Source organism: Chiloscyllium plagiosum, unplaced genomic scaffold (assembly GCF_037043375.1).
Source record: "Chiloscyllium plagiosum isolate Xiang-an unplaced genomic scaffold, Cpla_swu_hap1 HiC_scaffold_30, whole genome shotgun sequence".
NCBI lineage: Eukaryota > Metazoa > Chordata > Chondrichthyes > Orectolobiformes > Hemiscylliidae > Chiloscyllium > Chiloscyllium plagiosum.
Window position 1 is genome coordinate 54,303,792 of NW_028270168.1, and position 22,899 is coordinate 54,326,690.

The 22,899-nt window shown below is 49.5% G+C and overlaps 1 protein-coding gene across 2 annotated transcripts in view; it reads left to right on the plus strand.

The window, feature by feature from the left end:
* The window catches only part of tinagl1 (tubulointerstitial nephritis antigen-like 1), a 110,380-nt gene extending 88,107 nt beyond the window's left edge, over positions 1-22,273 (plus strand). For both annotated transcript variants that reach the window (XM_043717967.2, XM_043717968.2), the window contains exons 11-12: positions 8,096-8,141; positions 20,403-22,273. In XM_043717967.2, coding sequence (XP_043573902.2) covers positions 8,096-8,141; positions 20,403-20,543 — 187 coding nt within the window. In that variant the 3' untranslated portion in view covers positions 20,544-22,273. The remainder of the gene's footprint in view (positions 1-8,095; positions 8,142-20,402) is intronic.
* Positions 22,274-22,899: the final 626 nt, after the last annotated feature.

Sequence of the window (22,899 nt, forward strand, 5' to 3'; positions counted from 1 at the left end):
AAAGACTACTGAAAACAAAAAGTGCTGAATATTACTGCGGGCCAGGCAGCATCCATGGAGTGAAAGCACTGATGAAGAGTCATCTAGACTCAAAACATTAGCTTACTTTCTGTCAATGGAAGCTGCCTGACCCGCTGTGATCACCAGCATGTTTTGTTTTCAGTACAGATTCCAGCATGCGTAGTAATTTGCAACTACATGGATTAGAAAGAAGCTGCTGATGTCATGATGGGGGACAAGTCTGATAAATGTGGGTGTTCCAGCTCTGTATATGATATGTAGAAAGGTCAAGCCAGATTGGGTGACTAAATAAAGTCAGGAGTGTCAATAATTTCCAGAATGAGTTGGGTTAATGTAAGTGGGAAAAGGATTGAGAGATGGGTTGGTGGTTTTCATTTGCCGTTGGAGATGAACTGAAGTTGACCACGTGTTTGTCCTTTTGGTTTCTGAGCTCTATGTGGTTCTTACAAGATGAGTTAGCCCAGCAGCATCCAATGCTGAACAACTTTGAAGGCAGAAAAGGGGTTGAAACATTTTGCATATTGGTTCCAGTGGATCCTCACTAACCGTAACCAGCTATGACTTGATCACCAGTCCACCTTTTGTGCTTTTAGATAGAGAACAAGTTGTTTGCAATGACTAGAACAATTTATGCCAATGAATCAGGACAACAGCTAAAAGGGTTAAAAGGGCGACAAGTAAAAATGTCCAGAGGTATTCCAGACAAAGAACATGGAGACATCTAAAAATGAGCGAAACCCACCAATAAATAAAAAATCAAGAATGTAATGATTCTCCATACACACTAATATCAAGCAAAATGTTCCTAGCCGAGTATTAGTTGTTGCATTTTAATCTCCTGGTCTGTTTTAAAGTACTTTGCACTTTTTGCATATGAACAGGATTGCCTTTGACTGATATAATGCATGAGTGAGACCAGGAGCACTGAGCTGTTTTGTCTACGTGCGAGTGATAACATTATTCCATTCCACAAAAACGATATATAGCAGCATCCCCAGTCACAGCAGTGTGTGGAAAGATTATGGTGGCACACGCACACACACACGCACGCACTCTCACACACACACACACACACACTCTCACACACGCACACGCACACGCACACGCACACGCACACACGCACACACACACACACACGATACTCAGTGTGGATCTGAGTGCAGAGCAGATGGACAAGGAGATAATCTCCTCTCTGCACGTTTCAAAGCTCTGCAGTAAAAGCTGATGTTTCTGGGGTGTCTGCTGCTGATACCTCATTATACCATCAATAACCTTCCATAGCACAAAGTTAGCATGTACGGACTGAGCTGCCAGAGAACGTGGTAGAGATGGATAATTACAACACTTAAAATGCATCTGAATGAGTATATGAATAGGAAGGGTTTATATGGATAAGGAACAAATGCTGACAAATGGGACTAGATTAAATTAGGATTTGTGGTCAGCAAGGACGAATTGGACTGAAGGGTTGGTTTTCCATGATGGGTAACTCCATGAACTGTATCCATCACCATCAGGAATTTCAAACATTCTAGTCACTGACTGAGAACCATGTCACCATTTCGCACAGGAGGAGGTCACTTAGGGCATTGTTCTTGTGTAGCCCCTCTGACAGAACTACTCAGTTAGGTCCACTCACTTCTTCTTTCTCTATAGTTCTGAAGTTTTTGATTTTTAAGTGTTGCTAAAATTTACTTTTCAACATTCCTATTGAATCTGCTTCCACTGACACTTCAGATCGGGAGCCCAAGATCAACTAGATCAGCCTGGGGAAACTAGAGATCCCCATGTCACTGTAATCACAGGCACTGACCGAGACCCCCTTGTCACTGTAATCACAGGCACTGACCAAGACCCCCCTGTCAGTGTAATCACTGGCACTGACCACTATCCCCATGTCACTGTAATCACTGGCACTGACCACGATCCCCATGTCACTGTAATCACAGGCGCTGACCAAGACCCCCCTGTCAGTGTAATCACAGGCACTGACCACGATCCCCGTGTCAGTGTAATCACAGGCACTGACCAAGACCCCCCTGTCAGTGTAATCACAGGCACTGACCACGATCCCCGTGTCAGTGTAATCACAGGCACTGACCGAGACCCCCCCATGTCAGTGTAATCACTGGCACTGCCCACGATCCCCGTGACAGTGTAATCACAGGCACTGACCGAGACCCCCGTGACAGTGTAATCACAGGCACTGACCGAGACCCCCGTGACAGTGTAATCACAGGCACTGACCAAGACCCCCATGTCAGTGTAATCACAGGCGCTGACCAAGACCCCCCTGTCAGTGTAATCACTGGCGCTGACCAAGACCCCCCTGTCAGTGTAATCACTGGCGCTGACCACGATCCCTATATCAGTGTAATCCTCTGCACTGATCAGGATCCCCATGTCAGTGTAATCACAGGCACTGACCACGATCCCTATGTCAGTGTAATCGCAGGCACTGACCACGATCCCCATGTCAGTGTAATCACAGGCGCTAACCAAGAGCCCCCTGTCAGTGTAATCACAGGCACTGACCACGATCCCCATGTCACTGTAATCACAGGCGCTGACCAAGAGCCCCCTGTCAGTGTAATCACTGGCACTGACCACGATCCCCATGTCAGTGTAATCACTGGCACTGACCACGATCCCCATGTCAGTATAATCACAGGCACTGACCACGATCCCCATGTCAGTGTAATCACTGGCACTGACCACGATCCCCATGTCAGTATAATCACTGGCACTGACCACCATCCCCATGTCAGTGTAATCACTGGTACTGACTGAGGTCCACATGTCAGTGTAATCACTGGTACTGACTGAGGTCCACATGTCAGTGTAATCGTTGCCACTGACCAGGAACCCCATGACACTGTTAGCACTGGCACGAAGACCCATGCTTTGCTCTGTTGCATTAATTGTGAAATCTGCTGTGATAAAATTTGTTCTGTTTCAGAGTCATGTACACTAAAGGATTCCTTATCTCGGGCTTAATGCCGAGGTGTTTTGAAAGGGAAGTTAGCAGAATTGAATATCTGTTCTTTCTGTTGATATGGAATTTGATAAACATATGGAGGGTGGTCTTTGCAATCTGAGGAAAGATCCCAGTGAAATAAGTGACTTGCAGCTTAGCTGTTTCCTCCAGCCTTGTACCAGGTGAAGTCCCTGTGCAGAAATCTGCAGGAAATACTGGCTTCTGCCTGTTTTGTGTTGGATCTCAGGATGGAGTCTGCACAGTGACCTCCAGCTGGGGGTTAACCCCTTCCAGCTGTTGTTGGTGGAAAGTGAGCTTAATGAATGGAGAAAGGATGGATTCATCTTTTCCTTTCACTTATCAAGAAGCTAGAACTGAAACTGGTAAAAAAAACACTGGGGCCGGAGCTTATATGGTTCAGTGCAACCTTTTACAATCTCAAAGTATTTGCCTTTCAATATGAGAAGGAAGCTCATCAATCTTTAATGAGCAGATTTAATGAGTGAGGATTTATTTGTCTAAATTTCCATTTTCCTGATCCCCAAATCTCAAGAAGAACTTGTTGCCATCTATACCAGGATAAGAGTATTAACTGAGATTGAATGAACAGAACTAAATCACAATCTCAGTCATCAGGTTTTAACTCAGGATTGAGCTGGGCATGTGACCATAGAACATAGAAAAGTACAGCACAGAACAGGCCCTTTGGCCCACGATGTTGTGCTGAGATTTAATCCTAATGTAAAATATAGTAACAACCTGCGCACCCCTCAACTCACTGCTATCCATCTGCATGTCCAGCAGTCGCTTAAATGTCCCCAATGACTCTGCTTCCACCACCACCGCTGGTAACTCATTCCATGCATTCACAACTCTCTGGGTAAAACACCTACCTCTGACGTCTCCTTTATACTTTCCTCCTAATATCTTCAAACTATGACTTCTCGTACCAGTCAATCCTGCCCTGGGGAAAGGTCTCTGGCTATTGAAGCAATTCGAAGTATTTCCCAAATCTGCCCATTCTGCCCTGATTTTCACTGAACAGTGCAGGAACAGGCCCTTCAGCCTATCATGTCAGTGCTTACCCATGATGCCATTCTAAACTAATCCCATCTGCCTGCATATGGTCCAGATCCTTTTATTCTCTCCTTGTTCATGTGTCTGTTTAAATGTCTCTTAAACATTACTATCATATCTGTTTTTACCATCTCCCTCTGGCAGCACATTCCAGGCACCTATCCCACACTGTTTTTAAAAAAAAACTTGCCTCGCATATCTCCTTTAAACATTTCCCCTCTCAACTTTAACTATGGATCCTAGTATTTGACTTTCTACATTAGGAAAATCGTCCCGAGAATCCACCCGGTACTTCTATCAGGTCATCCCTCATTCTCTGATGCTCTAATGAAAGCAATCCAAATTTGCCCGACCAGAGTTTATAGCTAAACACACTCCAATCCAGGTAACATCCTGGTAAATCCTTTATGCACCCTCTCCAAAGCCTCCACATCCTTAAAAAGCCTTCACGTGTGGGGATCAGAACTGCACACAGTACTCCAAATGTGGCCTAACTAAAGTCTTATATAGTCGTAACATGACTTATCAACTTTTATAGGAGAAAGTGAGGACTGCAGATGCTGGAGATCAGAGCTGAAAGTGTGTTGCTGGAAAAGCGCAGCAGGTCAGGCAGCATCCAGGGAACAGGAGAATCGACGTTTCGGGCATGAGCCCTTCTTCAGGTTCCTGAGGAAGGGCTCATGCCTGAAATGTGGATTCTTCTGCTCCTTGGATGCTGCCTGACCTGCTGCGCTTTTATCAACTTTTATACTCAATGCCCTGACTGATGAAGGTACATATGCTATATGCCTTCCTTACCACCTCATCTACTTCTGTTGTCCACTCCAAAGACTATGTTGACAACATCCACTGCCCTGCCTTCAACAATCATCTTCATTACTTCCTCTTCAAAAAACTCAAAGATCTTTGTAAGCCAAGGTCTCCCGAGCACAAAGCCCAGCTATCCCTACTAGATCCATTCTTCTCCAAATGTCAGTAAATCCTGTCTCCAAGAATCCTTTCCAATAATTTCCCTACGACTGATGGAAGACTCACCAGCCAATAATTCCCTATTGACTTTCTTAAATAAAGGAACAACATTGGCTATTCTGCAGTGTTCTGAGACTTCACTTGTAGCTAAGAAGGATACAAAAATCTCCATCAAAGCCCCAGCAATTTACTCTCATGATCCTTCAGTATCCTGGGATAGATCCCACCAGGCCCTGTTGACTTAATATTTTCCAAGACATCCACGCTGAAGGGCATCTAATAATTCTAATCAATATAGTGCATTATTCTCCACCATTTCTGCCACCTACAATCAGCCCCACCGTCAGAGATATATTTCCCTCCCCACCCTTATTTGCGGTCTGCAGAGACCATTCCCTCTGTGACTCACTCACTAGGTCCACACGGCCCACCAACCAACCCTGTACTCCCGGCACCTTTCCTTGCTGCCAGAAGAGGTGTAAAACCTGCGCCCAAATCTCCCCCCATCACCTCTGTCTGAGGCCCCAGAGGATCCTTCCACATCCAGCAGAGAATTTCCTGCACCTCATCTACTGTGTCTGTTTCTCTTGATGTGGTTTCCTCTACATTGGGGAGACAGGACGCCAACTCACAGAATGTTTCAGGGAACATCTCTGGGAGAAATGCACCAAACAACCCCACTGCCCTATGGCCAACCACTTCGACTCCCTCACCCATTCCATCAAGGACATGCAAGTCCTGGGCATCCTCCACCATCAAATCCTAGCCACCCAACGACTGGAGGAAGAATGCCTCATCATCTGCCTTGGGACCCTCCCCCAACCTCATCCAAGATCCAATCCTCCAACTTGGCACCACTCTCTTGAATTGTCCTAGCTGTCCATCTTCCTTCCCACTTATTCGCTCCATCATCCCCTCCAACCTATCACTATCACCCCCAACCTATCGCCCTCTCAGCTACCTTACCTCCACCCACACCGCCCCCCACCTCCCCAACCCTCCTATTTATCTCTCAGCCCCCTTCGTCACACCGCACATTCCTGATGAAGGACTTATGCCCAAAACATCGACTCTGCTGGTCCTCGGATGCTGCCTGACCTGCTGCACTTTTCGTGCACCACACTTTTTGTCTCTGATCTCCAGCATCTGCAGTCCTCACTTTCTCCTAATAAATATATAAAATGCCTTGGTATTCTACTTACTCCTTGTTGCCAAGGACATTTCATGGCCTCTTTAAGTCCTCCTAATTTCTTGTCTAAGTTTGTAACAGCAAGCTCAGCCCAGCTCAGTGAGTGACCATTGTTAACGTGTGAAGGTCCAGACAGTGAAAAGGGGATCTTGCAGTCTCCCTGTCAGCAGGAATAGGTTTGACAAGTATTTCAGCCTTGGGTAGTATCATTTCTGGTTCTGAGCCAATCTATTCTGAATGCAGCCCATACTTGAACACACAAATTAGGCTTCCAGTGCTGACCAGAAGACCATAAGACATAGGAGTGGAAGTAAGGCCATTCGGCCCATCGAGTCCACTCCGCCATTCAATCATGGCTGATGCGCATTTCAGCTCCACTTACCAGCGTTCTCCCCGTAGCCCTTAATTCCTCTAGACAACAAGAATCTATCAATCTCGGCCTTGAAGACATTTAGCGTCCCGGCTTCCACTGCACTCCGTGGCAATGAATTCCACAGGCCCACCACTCTCTGGCTGAAGAAATGTCTCCGCATTTCTGTTCTGAAATGACCCCCTCTAATTCTAAGGCTGTGTCCACGAGTCCTAGTCTCCTCGTTTAACTGAAACAATTTCCTAGCATCCACCTTTTCCAAGCCATGTATTATTTTGTACGTCTCTATTAAGTCTCCCCTTAATCTTCTAAACTCCAACGAATACAATCCCAGTATCCTCAGCCGTTCCTCATATGTTAGACCTGTCATTCCAGGGATCATCCATGTGAATCTCCGCTGGACACGTTCCAGTGCCAATATGTCCTTCCTGAGGTGTGGGGACCAAAACTGGACACAGTACTCCAAATGGGGCCTAACCAGAGCTTTATAAAGTCTTAGTAGTACATCTCTGCTTTTATATTCCAACCCTCTTGAGATAAGAGACAACATTGCATTCGCTTTCTTAATCACGGACTCAACCTGCATGTTTACCTTTAGAGAATCCTCGACTAGCACTCCCAGATCCCTTTGTGCTTTGGCTTTATTAATTTTCTCACCATTTAGAAAGTAGTCTATGCTTTTATTCTTTTTGCCAAAGTGCAAGACCTCGCACTTGCTCACGTTAAATTCCATCAGCCATTTCCTGGACCACTCTCCCAACCTGTCTAGATCCTTCTGTAGCCTCCCCACTTCCTCAGTACTACCTGCCTGTCCACCTAACTTCGTATCATCGGCAAACTTCGCTAGGGAGTGCCGTGCTGCCTGTTGTGCCATCTGTGAAATAAAACTGTCAATGTCCACACTCAGGTTGACAGGGCTACAGTACACAGTTTTGAAGAAGAGCAAAGGCATTTTCCCTAGAGTCCACGCCAATTATTTATCCCTTAGACAGCATCATGGAAACTGATGATCTCACCATGAACACATCAATGTTTGTACTTTGTTAACTGTACAGCTGTGAGGTATCTCTTTGCCATGATAGACACTATATAAATAAAAGTCTTGCTTTCTCTCAAAGAGGCTTGACACCCCTAATTCCCACCTGATACCAACTTCACTGCTTCATTTTCTTTCAGTGGCTAAGGAAAGCTGTATGGCTTTGCCACCATCTTCATTAATGTGAGGACTCAGTGGGCTGAATGGCCTGCTTCCACACTTTGTAGGGATTCTGTGGTTCTATGAATGTTTGTTGATTGAGTTTCTCTGAGGCGTGTAGAATCCCATTGGTGTTTGAACAACTGACTGAGTAAATTCTGCCCCGGAGGAAGAGAAGTCTCTCAAATCAATGTTGACCTTTCCTCCATGGATTACACAGGGTGGCTGTAGAGCTCTGCTGTTGGAGTGTGAAATTCTATTCTAATTGGAAGACTTTGTTTGTGTTTCTTATTGTAGGTGGGGTGAAGAGCAAGTACGCGATGGACAGGTTCGCCAATACTGGGTATGTGGAAATTACAACCATGCACACAACGCAATGTTATTTTTTATCCCAATTAGAATGTAGGAGTATGTTGGGACATTAGAACAGGATTAGATACAGAGTAAAGCATCCTCTACACAATCCCCATCAAACAACTCCAGGATAGGTACAATACAGGGTTAGATACAGAGTAAAGCTACCTTTACTCTTTGAAATTGAAAGTAAATGAAATAAAGCTACCTTGACATTGTCTTCATCAAACACCTGGGACAAGGAAAGCATAGGGTTAAATACAAAGGCAAGTTTGTTTTACTCTTTTAAACTGAAACTAAATGTGCCTCAATACCATCCATATGAATCACTCCGAGGAGGAACAGCATGGGGTTAGATACAGAGTAAAATACCTCTCTACTCTTTATAACTGAAAGTCAAACTCCCTCAACACTGTCCACCTCAAACATTCTCAGGACAGGGGTAACACATAGTTAAGAGTAACATTTTCTCTAATCTTTTAAAGAGGAAATAAAGCTTCCTCCACTTGTCTAAACTTAAAGTAAAACTCTCTCACACTGTCCCCATCAAAGACCCCAGGAATAGAATAAAGTAGAATATTCTTTATTATCCTGTGTATTCGAGTACGGGAATACAGTGAAACGTTTACAATGTTGCCTCTCATGACACAATCTAAGTACAAATACCAAGGTACAAATCTTAGATGCAAAAGTGGAATAAAAATGAAATGAAGTTGCATTAATGAACAGTGATTCACAGTATAAATAAGACATAGTTAAAAGGATAAACATTATAGTCAATAAAACAAATTACAGATAAGCAAGAAATTGCAGTATCTCAGCACAGATGTTTACACACATGGTCTGACCAGGCTCGCAGTCGCTGATCGCCCAAAACAGACCCCACTCCAATAACTGCCCCTTCTCCACTCCAGGCCTCCAGCCCGCTCCACTCCAGGTGCCAGCCTGCCACACCCCGCTTCGGGCCTCCAGCCTGCCCCGCACCACTCCAGGCCTCCAGCCTACCCCACTTCACTCCAGGCCTCCAGCCTACCCCACACTGCTCCAGCCCTCCAGCCTTCCCTGCTCCAATCCAGGCCTCCAGCCTGCCCCGCACCACTCCAGGCCTCCAGCCTGCCCCGCACCACTCCAGGCCTCCAGCCTGCCCCGTACCACTCCAGGCCTCCAGCCTGCCCCGCACCACTCCAGGCCTCCAGCCTACCCCACTTCACTCCAGGCCTCCAGCCTACCCCACACTGCTCCAGCCCTCCAGCCTTCCCTGCTCCAATCCAGGCCTCCAGCCTGCCCCGCACCACTCCAGGCCTCCAGCCTGCCCCGCTCCACTCCAACCCTCCAGCCTGCCCCGTACCACTCCAGGCCTCCAGCCTGCCCCGCACCACTCCAGGCTTCCAGCCTGTCCCACTCCACTCCAGGCCTCCAGCCTGCCCCGCACCACTCCAGGCCTCCAGTCTGCCCCACTTCACTCCAGGCCTCCAGCCTACCCCGCACTGCTCCAGGCCTCCAGCCTGTTCTGCACCACTCCTGGTCTCCAGCCTGCCCTGCTCCACTCCAGGCTTCCAGCCTGTCCCACTCCACTCCAGGCCTACAGCCTGCCCCGCACCACTCCAGGCTTCCAGCCTGTCCTGCTCCACTCCACGCCTTCAGCCTGCCCCCTACCACTGCAGGCCTCCAGTCTGCCCGGCTCCACTTCTGGTCTCCAGCCTGTCCCACTCCACTCCAGGCCTCCAGCCTGTCCCACACCACTGCTGGCCTCTAGCCTGCCCTGTACTACTCCAGGCCCCCAGCCTGCCCCGCACCACTCCAGGCCTCCAGCCTGATCCGTACCAGTCCAGGCCTCCAGCCTGCCCCGTACCACTCCAGGCATCCAGCCTGCCCCGCACCACACCAGGCCTCCAGACTGCCCTGCACCACTCCAGGCCTCCAGCCTGCCCCGTACCACTCCAGGTCTCCAGCCTGTTCCGCTCCACTCCAGGCCTCCAGCCTGCCCCGTTCCTCTCCAGGATTCCAGCCTGCCCCCTACCACTGCAGGCCTCCAGCCTGCCCTTCTCCACTCCAGACATCCAGCCTGCCCCGTTCCATACCAGGCCTCCAGCCTGCCCCTGCACCACTCCAGGCCTCCAGCCTGCCCCGCTCCACTTCAGGCATTCAGCCTGCCTCGCTCCACTCCAGGCCTCCAACCTGCCCAGCACCACTCCAGGCCTCCAGCCTGACCCGTACCACTCCAGGCCTCCAGCCTGCCCCGCACCACTCCAGGCCTCCAGCCTGCCTCGTACCACTCCAAGATCCAGCCTGCCACTCACCACTCCTGGTCTCCAGCCTGTCCTGCTCCACTCCAAGCATCCAGCCTGCTCCACACCACTCCAGGCCTCCAGCCTGCCCCGCTTCACTCCAGGCCTCCAGCCTACCCCACACTGCTCCAGGCCTCCAGCCTGTTCCGCACCACTCCGGTCTCCAGCCTGCCCTGCTCCACTCCAGGCTTCCAGCCTGCCCCCTACCACTGCAGGCCTCCAGCCTGTCCCACTCCACTCCAGGCCTCCAGCCTGCCCCCTACCACTGCAGGCCTCCAGCCTGCCCCGCACCACTCCAGGCTTCCAGCCTGTCCCACTCCACTCCAGGCCTCCAGCCTGCCCCCTACCACTGCAGGCCTCCAGCCTGCCCGACTCCACTCCTGGTCTCCAGCCTGACCTGCTCCACTCCAGGCCTCCAGCCTGCCCGACTCCACTCCAGGTCTCCAGCCTGGCCCGCTTCACTCCAGGCTTCCAGCCTACCCCGCACTGCTCCAGGCCTCCAGCCTGTTCCGCACCACTCCTGATCTCCAGCCTGCCCCATACCACTAGAGGCATCCAGCCTGTCCTGCACCACTCCAGACCTCCAGCCTGCCCCGTCCCGCTCCAGGCCTCCAGCCTGCACCATACCACTCCAGGCCTCCAGCCTGTCCCGCACCACTGCTGGCCTCTAGCCTGCCCTGTACTACTCCAGGCCCCCAGCCTGCCCCGCACCACTCCAGGCCTCCAGCCTGCCCCGTACCACTCCAGGTCTCCAGCCTGTTCCGCTCCACTCCAGGCCTCCAGCCTGCCCCGCTCCTCTCCAGGATTCCAGCCTGCCCCCTACCACTGCAGGCCTCCAGCCTGCCCCGCTCCACTCCAGACATCCAGCCTGCCCCGTTCCATACCAGGCCTCCAGCCTGCCCCTGCACCACTCCAGGCCTCCAGCCTGCCCCGCTCCACTCCAGGCATCCAGCCTGACCTGTACCACTCCAGGCCTCCAGCCTGCCCCGTACCACTCCAGGCCACCAGCCTACCCTGCACCACTCCAGGCCTCCAGCTTGACCCGTACCACTCCAGGCCTCCAGCCTGCCCCGCACCACTCCAGGCCTCCAGCCTGCCTCACACCACTCCAGGCCTCCAGCCTGCCACTCACCACTCCAGGCCTCCAGACTGCCCCGTACCACTCCAGGCCTCCAGCCTGTCACTCACCACTCCAGGCCTCCAGCCTGCCCCGTACCACTCCAGGCCTCCAGCCTGCCCCGCACCACTCCAGGCCTCCAGCCTGTCCCGCTCCACTCCAGGCCTCCAGCCTGCCCCGTACCACTCCAGGCCTCCAGTCTGCCCAGCTCCACTCCTGGTCTCCAGCCTGCCCCACTCCACTCCAGGCAACCAGCCTGCCCCGTACCACTAGAGGCATCCAGCCTGGCCCGCACAACTCCAGACCTCCAGCCTGCCCCATCCCACTCCAGGCATTCAGCCTGCCCCGTATCACTAGAGGCATCCAGCCTGTACCGCACCACTCCAGGCATCCAGCCTGCCCCGTCCCGCTCCAGGCCTCCAGCCTGCCCCATACCACTCCAGGCCTCCAGCCTTCCCCGCACCACTCCAGGCCTCCAGCCTGCCTTGTACCTCTCCAGGCCTCCAGCCTGTCCCGCACCACTGCTTGCCTCCAGCCTGCCCTGTACTACTCCAGGCCTCCAGCATGCCCTGCACCACCCTAGGCCTCCAGCCTGCTCCACTCCACTCCAGGCATCCAGCCTGCCCTGCTCCACTCCAGGCATCCAGCCTGCCCCGCACCACTCCAGGCCTCCAGCCTGCCCTGCACCACTCCAGGCCTCCAGCCTGCCCTGTACCACTCCAGGACTCCAGCCTGCCCTGTACCACTCCAGGACTCCAGCCTGCCCCGCACCACTCCAGGCCTCCAGCCTGCCCTGCACCACTCCAGGCCTCCAGCCTGCCCTGCACCACTCCAGGCCTCCAGCCTGCCCCGCTCCACTCCAGGCCTCCAGCCTGCCCCGCTCCACTCCAGGCCTCCAGCCTGACCCGTACCACTCCAGGACTCCAGCCTGCCCCGCACCACTGCAGGCCTCCAGCCTGCCCTGTACCACTCCAGGACTCCAGCCTGCCCCGCTCCACTCCAGGCCTCCAGCCTGACCCGTACCACTCCAGGCCTCCAGCCTGCCCCGCTCCACTCCAGGCCTCCAGCCTGACCCGTACCACTCCAGGCCTCCAGCCTGCCCCGCACCACTGCAGGCCTCCAGCCTGCCCCGCACCACTCCAGGCCTCCAGCCTGACCCGTACCACTCCAGGACTCCAGCCTGCCCCGCTCCACTCCAGACATCCAGCCTGCCCCGTACCACTCCAGGACTCCAGCCTGCCCCGCTCCACTCCAGGCATTCAGCCTGCCCCGTACAACTCCAGGCCTCCAGCCACTCCCGCACCACTCCAGGCCTCCAGCCTGCCCCGCTCCACTCCAGGCCTCCAGCCTGCCCCGTACCACTCCAGGCCTCCAGCCTGCCCTGCTCCAATCCTGGTCTCCAGCCTGTCCCGCTCCACTCCAGGCCACCAGCCTGCCCCGCTCCACTCCAGGCAACCAGCCTGCCCCGCACCACTCCAGGCCACCAGCCTGCCCCGCTCCACTCCAGGCAACCAGCCTGCCCCGCACCACTCCAGGCCACCAGCCTGCCCCGCTCCACTCCAGGCAACCAGCCTGCCCCGCTCCACTCCAGGCATCCAGCCTGCGCCGCACCACTCCAGGCCACCAGCCTGCCCCGCTCCACTCCAGGCAACCAGCCTGCGCCGCACCACTCCAGGCCTCCAGCTTGCCCCGCTCCACTCCTGGCATCTATGCTGCCCCGCTCCACTCCAGGCCTCCAGCCTACCCCGCACTGCTCCAGGCCTCCAGCCTGCACTGCTCCACTCCTGGCATCCAGCCTGCCCCGCTCCACTCCAGGCCTCCAGCCTGCCCCGTACCACTCCAGGCCTCCAGCCTGCCCCTCACCACTCCAGGCCTCCAGCCTGGCCCGCTCCACTCCAGGCCTCCAGCCTGCCCCGTACCACTCCAGGCCTCCAGCCTGTCCCGCACCACTCCAGGCCTCCAGCTTGCCCCGCTCCACTCCTGGCATCTATGCTGCCCCGCTCCACTCCAGGCCTCCAGCCTGTTCCGTACCACTCCAGGCATCCAGCCTGCCCTTTACCACTCCAGGCCTCCAGCCTGCACTGCTCCACTCCTGGCATCCAGCCTGCCCCGCTCCACTCCAGGCTTCCAGCCTGCCCCGTACCACTCCAGGCCTCCAGCCTGCCCCGCACCACTCCAGGCCTCCAGCCTGCCCCGCTCCACTCCAGGCCTCCAGCCTGCCCTGCACCACTCCAGGCCTCCAGCCTACACTGCTCCACTCCTGGCATCCAGCCTGCCCCGCTCCACTCCAGGCCTCCAGCCTGCCCCGTACCACTCCAGGCCTCCAGCCTGCCCCGCTCCACTCCAGGCATCCAGCCTGCCCTGCACCACTCCAGGCCTCCAGCCTACACTGCTCCACTCCTGGCATCCAGCCTGCCCCGCTCCACTCCAGGCCTCCAGCCTGCCCCGTACCACTCCAGGCCTCCAGCCTGCCCCGCTCCACTCCAGGCCTCCAGCCTGCCCCGTACCACTCCAGGCATCCAGCCTACCCCACACTGCTCCAGGCCTCCAGTCTACCCTGTTCTGACTTTCAGCAGCCTCAAGTTGACTGGGAGAGGTGCCTAGCAGGAAAGACTTTGGAACAGCAATAGCATGAGATTCTGGGAGCAGTTCAGACATAACAAAAATTCATCCCTAGGGAAAAGAAGGGAGGATGAGGAACCGTGGCTGATTAGGGAAGACAAGGATAGCATAAAATCAAAAGAGAAAGCATATAATGTTACAAAGGGCAGTGGGAATCCAGAGCATTGGGAAGCTTACAAAGACCAACAGAGCGTAATGAAAAAAGAAATAAGGAAGGAGAAGATTAAATTTAAGTGTAAGCTAGCCAGTAATCTAAAGGAATACTGTAAGAGTTTCTTTAGATATATAAAGGGCGAAAGAGAAGGAAATGTGGACATTTGACCGCTGAAAAATGATGCTGGAGAGACAGGAGTGAGGAACAAGGAAATGGCTGAGAAACTGAATAATTACTTTGCCTCAGTTTTCATGGTGGAAAATGCGAGTAATGTCCCAAAAAATTCAAGAGATTGAAGGGGCAGAGCTGAGTATGGTGGCCATCACCAAGGAGAAGGTGCTAGAAAAACTGAATGGCCAGAAGGTGGATAAATCACCTGGACCAGATAGACTACATCCCAGTGTTCTCAGGGAGATAATTGAAGAGGTAGTGGAGATGTTAGTGATGATCTTTCAGGAATCGCTAGAATCAGGGAGGATCCCAAAGGACTGGAAAATCATTGACATATCACCCCTGTTTAAAACTGGAGTAAGGCAAAACACAGAAAATTACAGTCCAATTAGCCTAACCTCGGTTGTGAGTAAGATTTTGGATTCCATTGTGAAGGATGAAATTTCTGAATACTTGGAAGTGTATGGTAAAATAGGGCAAGATCAGCATGGTTTCATCAAGGGGAGGTCCTGCCTGACAAATCTGCTAGAATTCTTTGAGGAAGTAATGAGCAGGTTAGACCAAGGTGAGCCAATGGATATTATTTATCTGGAATTCAAGAAGGCCTTTGACAAGGTACCGCACAGGATGTTACTGAGTAAGGTAAGGGCCCATGGTGTCAGATGCAAGGTGCCAGCATGGATAGAATGATGGAAAAATCAAACTGGACAGATTGACAAGCTCTGGGCTGAGGAGCCTGAACGCTGCCTACTCTGCTGCTGCCATCATCTTGAAATAAAAAGGAGAGGGACAGCACAAGGTTAGATACAGAGTGAAGCTCTCTTTACTCTTTGAAACTGAAAGTAAGGGTCTCTACTACTCAGTTTAAAGGAGTAGGCAACGGGGAATAAAAGATCACTGTGTGAGAGTGAGAATGTGCATTGGAAAGGTGGGTATAAAAAGAGAGATGGGAGGCTGGCCAAGATGACCGTCACAGATGGATTGCCCATAACACCGCATTGTTTATGTGAAAAATGGGCAAGGATGATGAGGTGCTCGAGGGTAACCATGGCCGTTAAAGTTGGCACCTTAAAGCGTAGCAAATGGTTGGATGGGAATGTGACAGAACGTTAATTGCTGCTAGGTCAATGTTGAAATTTCCATATCAACGTGGGATGGAGAGATTACCTGCTCTATTATCACAGATCATGACATGGAGTTTTTGACACTCTGGAGATTCTCAATGCATTATGAAATAAAACGACAGTAGAAGGCCTGATTAGATCTGAAAATAACATACCACACTCAAATTCATAGCCCAAATTGTTGTCTTAATCAGAATATTGAGCAGTTCAGCTTTTCATCTGGAGTCAAGGCTGTATTTGCTAAAACGGGATGATAGAAATCCCTCTCATTTCAGGTACCCGCAGTCCCCATCAACCACTCCCAGGACAAGAGGTTAAGTATAAAATAAAGCTCCCTTTACACTGTCCCCATTAAACGCTCTCAGGACAGGGACAACACAGGGTCAGATACAGAGTAAAGCTCGATCTACTGTTTTAAACTGAAAGTGAGCTCCCTTGACGCTGTCCCCATCAAACACTCCAAGGACGGAACAGCATGGAGACCTGAATCATTGCCCTTGAGTCAAGAAAATAATCCGCTCATCAAAATCAATTCAAGAGAATGTTTGAGGTGGGACAGCTGGGAACAGAAGTCAGGCCCATCATTCCCCCCTCATAAAGAGTTTGACAATAGCCCCTGGGATTGTATGGTAGAGCAAAAGATAGGGCTGATGCATTCTCAACAATCTTCAGTCAGATGTGCATCTCGGCCTCCTCCAGTGGTCCCCAGCATCACAGATGAGAGGCTCCAGCCAATTTGATTCACTCCATATGATATCGAGAAACAGCTGGAGACACTGGATACTGCAAAGGCAATGGGCCCTATTAACATTCCAGCAATGGTACAGAAGATGTGTGCTCCAGAACTTGCCACTCCCCTAGCCAACTGTTCCAGTAGAGTTACAACACTGGCATCTACCCGACAATGTGGAAAATTGCCCAGGTATATCCTGTACACAAAAAGCAGGATAAATCCAACCCGGCCAATTACGGCCCAATCAGTCTACTCTCGATAAGTGATGAAAGGTGTCATCAACAGTGCCATCAAGCAGCACCAGCTCAGCAACAACTTGTCCAGTGACGCCCAGTTTGGGTTTCACCAAGGTCGCTCAGCTCCTGATCTCATTACAGCCTTGGTTCAAACATGGACAAAAGAGCTGAATTCCAGAGGGGAAGTGAGAGTGACAGCTCTTGACATCAAGGCTGCATTTGACTGAGTATGGCATCAGGGAGCCCTGGCAAAACTGGAAACAATGGGTATCAGGGGCAAGCACTGAGTCAGACCTGGCACAAAGGAAGATGGTTGTTGTAGAGGGTCAATCATCTCAGCTCCAGACATTTCTGCAGGAGACCCTCAAGGTAGTGTCCTAGGCCCAACAATCTTCAGCTGCTTCATTAATGACCTTCCCTCTGTCATAAGGTCAGAAGTGGGGATGTTCGCCAATGATTGCAATTCCTCAGATACTGAAGCAGTCAGTGCTCAAATGCAACAAGATCTGGACAATATCCAGGCTTGGGCTGACAAGTGGCAAGTAACATTCGTGCCACACAAATGCCAGACAATGGCCATCACCAATAAGAGATGCTCTAACCACCACCCCTTGACACTCATCGGTATTACCATCATTTAATCCCCACTGTCAACATCCTTTGGGTTACCATTGACCAGAAACTCAACTGGACTCACCACAAACACACTGGCTACAAGAGCAAGTCAGAGACTAGGGATGCTGCAGCAAGTAACTCACCTTCTGACACCCAAAGTCTATCCATCATCTACAAGGCACAAGTCAGGAATGTGATGGAATCCTCTCCACTGGCCTGGATGGTCCAGCTCCAACAACACTCAAGAAGCTTGACACCATCCAGGACCACGCAACCCGCTTGATTGGCACCACATCAACAAACATTCAATCCCTCCACCACCGGCATTCAGTCTACATGACGCATGGCAAAAATTCACTAAAGATTCTTAGGCAGCACCTTCCAAACCCATGACCACCTCCATCTGGAAGGACAAGGGCAGCAGGTATTTGGGAACACCACCACCTGCACAAACCCCTCCAAGCCACTCACCACCCTGACTTGGAAATATACTGCCATTCCTCCACAGTTGTTGGGTCAAAATCCTGGAATTCCCTCCCTACCGGCATTGTGGGTCAACCAACAGCAAGTGGACTGCAGAGATTCAAGAAGGCAACTCACCACCATCTCCTCAAGGGCAAATAGGGATGGGCTATCCATGCTGGCCAGCCAGTGACGCCCGAGTCCCACAAATGAATAAATTTAAATAAATGCTAGCTGTGCAAAAGCTGACCCTGTTGATCCAAGACTTTGTTCCAAGTTTAAGAAACAAAGGAAGGGAAAAAGCATATCTATCACACCCTCCCCTCTAACAAGGGGCACATGCACGCACACACAGACACACATCCTCCCCATCTCTGTACATGCCGCGCTCAGGCTCTACCCACACCACAGGCCACCTCTCATGAGTTATGCTATGTATGCCCTTCTGACTCAATTGCCCTTTATATTCCTATGCTTTCTTAGTGCCAACCCGTAACACACATCCACTACCATTTTCCTTTTACCTCTGGGTCCACATGAGATGAAGTAAACCTTTGTTTCTATTTCTGACTCCATTATATTAAAAAAAAGATTTGTTTTAAAAGTCTGAACATTGAAATTCCTCCAATAGCTTAATGACTTTTTTTTAAAAAAAGCAACCATATATATTCATTATTTATTTCAATGATTGAGCGGTGAGTCAAGCTGTGACCAGATCGGCTGCTCACTGTGATAATGATAGGTTGTGAAAATACGAGCGGCAGTAGGTCCCTTTGAGCCAGCTCTGCCATTCAATATGATCATGGCTGATCATTTTATTAAGTACCCTGTTCCTACCTTCTCCCCATAACCTTTAATGCTGTAAGAACCAAATCTAACATCTTCTTAAAAACGTTCACTGTCTTCGCCTCAACCACTTTCTGTACAGAGAATTCCACAAGCTCATCATTCTCTGATTGAAGAAATTTCTCCCCATCTCAGTCTTAAATGGCCTAACCTGGATCCTTAGATGGTGACCTCTGATTCTGGACTCCCGGAACATACTGTATAGCCCTGGTAGAACTTTATAAGTTTCTATGAGATTATCTTTTATTTCTCTAAAGTCTGATGAATATAATCCTTACTCACCCAGTATCTCTTCATATATCAATTCCACCATCCCAGAGATCGGTTTACTAAACCTTTGTTCTACTTCCTTCATAGCTAGAACATTCAGCCCCAGATAAGGTGATCAAAACTGCACAATATACTCCAGGTGTGGTCTAACCAAGGACCTGGACAATTGCAGCAAAGTATCTCTGCTCCTGTACTTGAATCCTCTCACTATGAAGATACCTTCTTCTCCACCAGCTGCAACTTCCTGCTTACTCTCAGTGACTGGTTACAAGGACACCCAGGTCTCATTGCACCTCTTCCTTTCCCAATCTATTGAAAGGCAGATGATAACCTGCCTTCCTGTCATTGAAATGGTGAAATAGCAAGCTCTGATTTTTATTAAACTGCAGACAGTTTAACCCTTCCAATGAGCTTCACAGTTCCCTTGACAGCTTGACAGTTCACCGACAGCTCAACATTTTCAATGAGCTTGGCAGTTTCAATGAGTTTGTCCACTTTTTACACACATTCTTGTCTACTTTTATTAGCTGCAAAGGGTATTTGACCAATCTCAAGGCTCATTTAACTCACCTAATGAAGTCTTTAGGCCCTATTCAAAAGGGTACCCAGCCTCTCCATATAACTGCGGCAACTCGAGGCTTTCTCTTGAAAAGCTCTCAGATTTTCTTTTGGGCATCCTGCAGTGAAGGCAATTGTGCTTCACCATTGGCAACTGCCTCTGTGAGCTGTGGATATACAAATAACAACCTGCAACTTGAAAAGAGGAAGATCAACACTATACTGGACAAAGCAGCAGCCTGCTTGGTCAGGACCCGACATCACCTTCTATATTGACTTCCTCTACCACTATTGCATTGTAACAGCAGTGTGTACCATGTACAAGATATACTGCAGCAGTTCACTGAGGTTCTGATAGAATCTTCTATATTCATAACCTCTACCATCTGGAAGGACCTGGGCAGCAGACAGATTGCAGCATCACCACCTGCAAAATCTATTCCAGCTCACTTGCCTTCCTGTCTTGGAAACATATCGCCATTCTGTTACTGTCACTGGGGCGGAATCTGGAATTCCCTTTGTAATAGCACTCTGGATGCTGGGTCCCTAGACCACAAGGACGGCAGCTGCACAAGAGGCAGCACCTTTTGAAGGACAGCTAAGGACAGGTAAATAAATGCTGATCCAGTCATGAAGCCTTCCTCCCATGAAAGAGGAAATAAGAATCCTTTTGATACTGGGAACTTATATTTTGACTCTCTGTCATGTAATATCCTCCTGTAAACAGGGTCTAATTATCAATAATGCTACTGAAACGCTGGCTAATGTCTGTCCCCTGTTGGGCCCAGATTGTGTTGGGCCATTTGTACTTTCTGCTTCATTAAGAAGTCAAGAACATCCATTGAAATGCTGAAGAAGCTAAATAGGCCACCTCCCCAGACTCCTTCATTCTCTAGCATGTCAGGCATCCTTTACATTTCTGAAATATGAGAGTAGATGTTCATTTTGCAAGGGGTGGGGGATGTTGCTGGAAGGTTGTTACTGAAAGAGTCTGAGGAACATGTACTGATATTTTCCTTCCTCCATAATGTCTTTCTTTTTGTTTCTGTTCCAGATTGCTGCTAACTCTTGGGGAAAGGACTGGGGTGAGAATGGTTACTTCAGGATAGCTCGGGGTGAGAATGAGTGTGATATTGAAACCTTCATCCTTGGTAGCTGGGGACGAGTGACCATGGAGGACATGCATCACAAATGAAGCCCGTGGCAAACTAGCTGTGACATTCAGGACAGTGTACACCGTGTTTGGAGGAGACACCTTCATCAAGTTTCCCCTCTTTCTCAGTCTGCTCTCAGTATTCAGCAAAGATGCAGTATTAAATGGACTTTCATCAGCACCACATCAGGTATCACACATCAGGATAAAGCTTGTGCCTTACCAAAGAACTTCACTTCTTGTGAATGAAGCTCATTTTTTATCTTGTGGACACACTCCTAGGGATTGTTGCCATGCAATGATAGTGAACAAGAAGACGTGAAAAAATGAATATCATACTCAACTGGTGTGATGGGGTGAGAGGAGAGAGCCACTGGTAGCCCCAGCTACTGACAATCAGTGCACCAACCAAAAGAGGAAGTTCAGTCCATTTTTAATACCCTACCATCCGTGAGGACTGGAAGTATCACATATCAATGCCTCCCTGGGTACCTTAGTTGGACTTGATAACAATGGAGATTCTTACTGGTGATCTAGTGTAAGGGTGTGGCACAATGTACTAGCACAAAACCACAAGGGATGTTGGGAAACAGCAAGGGTATCCAAATGATCGCTTCCTCTGTTGGTAACCTTACTCTCAGGGCAGGGTTTCAGCTTCAAATCTGGAATTTGTATGGTTTTCACATTCTGAACAATTATAATTGGATTCTATTAAGCACCATTTTTCTTTACAAAATGGACTCAAATATGAAGTGCACCATACACACGTGTGTGTGCTTACTGAATATTTTTACTGATCCAGAGAAGGCTGTGATTTACACATCAATAGAGGCAAAAAGTAAAAAGTAAAATACTTCTATTCACCATTTAGAGCACAATTTGCAAATTAGAGCCAAGTTATTCAGCATCAACAACAAGAAGCACATTTCTTTTTACCCAAAGACCACTGAGTACCTGGGTCTTGCTCCTCAAAGCTATACATTCAGGTGCTGTCCAAAGGTTTCATAATTGATCTCAAAATTTTTTTGGGTGAGGATATTAAGAGGCATTGGAGAAAAAGCAGGTAAATAGGGTTGGGGTACCAGTCAGCCATGATCTCATTGAATGGCAAAAAGGATTGCAAATCCTCCTCACACTGGCTGTGCTAATCTGTTGGCATCAGATCCAAGATTTATTTGGAATGGTTCACAGAGATTAAGAAGTTCAGTAAATATGGAGAAGTTTGGGGTTCCTTACAGCAGAGACGTCTCCAAGGAATAATAGTTTTAAGAACTGTTTAGAGTGGCAGTTGGGTGTGTAACTTGAGGATATTGATTTAAGGAAATTGGTAGGAGGGATGAACAATGCTTGATGTGGCAATTTATGATCTGGAGTGTGCTGCCTGAAAAGGTAGGAGAATCAGATTCACCAACAAATGGGAATTAATTGAAAAGGATTATAGGTTAAAGCATGAGAATGGATCTGATTAACTTCCTCAGAGAACCAACACAGATCCAATGGCCCAATAACCATACACATAGAAGGAGGCTATGTGGCAAGTCATCACAATTTGTGCCACGATGTAATTCAAATTCCAGATTGCAGAGGGAGTGAAGTTTGGCCTCCAACTGTTCCCAGTGTATGTCTACTTTATCTTACTCATTGTCACGTGGTAACTGGATTATCAGTTTTATATATTTTTACCACATTCCACAAATGTTGATCTTACTTAATAAACATCTATGTCTGTTATAAATGTCAAACTAAAATAAATTTGGTAAAAATGACACCTATATTTATGTGTTTCTGAGGTGTGTGGTTTATGTGGTTAGCAGCATTGTAAGTGATAACAGCTGATCTCAGGAATTGGTCATAAAAGAAATTTGGAGATAGGATGTGATTGGTGGGGCCGACACACAGGTGGAATTGGTAAGCAGCTGGGAGAACTTAACTCAGGTGCAGAGGGAGTGTATCATCCTATTTGCTGTAGCACTGTGCACTTTCAATTCACTTCAGTGACTGCTCCTACTTTAGTTGATTCTGCCAGCATTTCTATGCCAGTTACATGAGGAATGAGCTGTTGAGTTGACCCTCCAGATCATAAAATTTATAAATGGAGATGGTTCCAAGATGGGTCTTGAAGAATTTGAGTGGTGGTGGTTGTCACTATTTCCTTTATCATTTTGTTCCAGGGTGGAATTATCCTTGGGAGGAGAGATTGTTGGTACAGTATCTTGGAAACCAATTTTTTTTGTGGTTTCTTTGGCTGGCTACCTCATGTTGTGTCAGTACTGGAGGGCACAGTACCTATTTCTGTCAATTTGTACCAGTACATTCCATATTCTATAGCTTTTTCCTTCAAGTGCCCATCCAATTTCCCTTTGCACTCATTGATTGTATCCACTAGTCATGAATGATG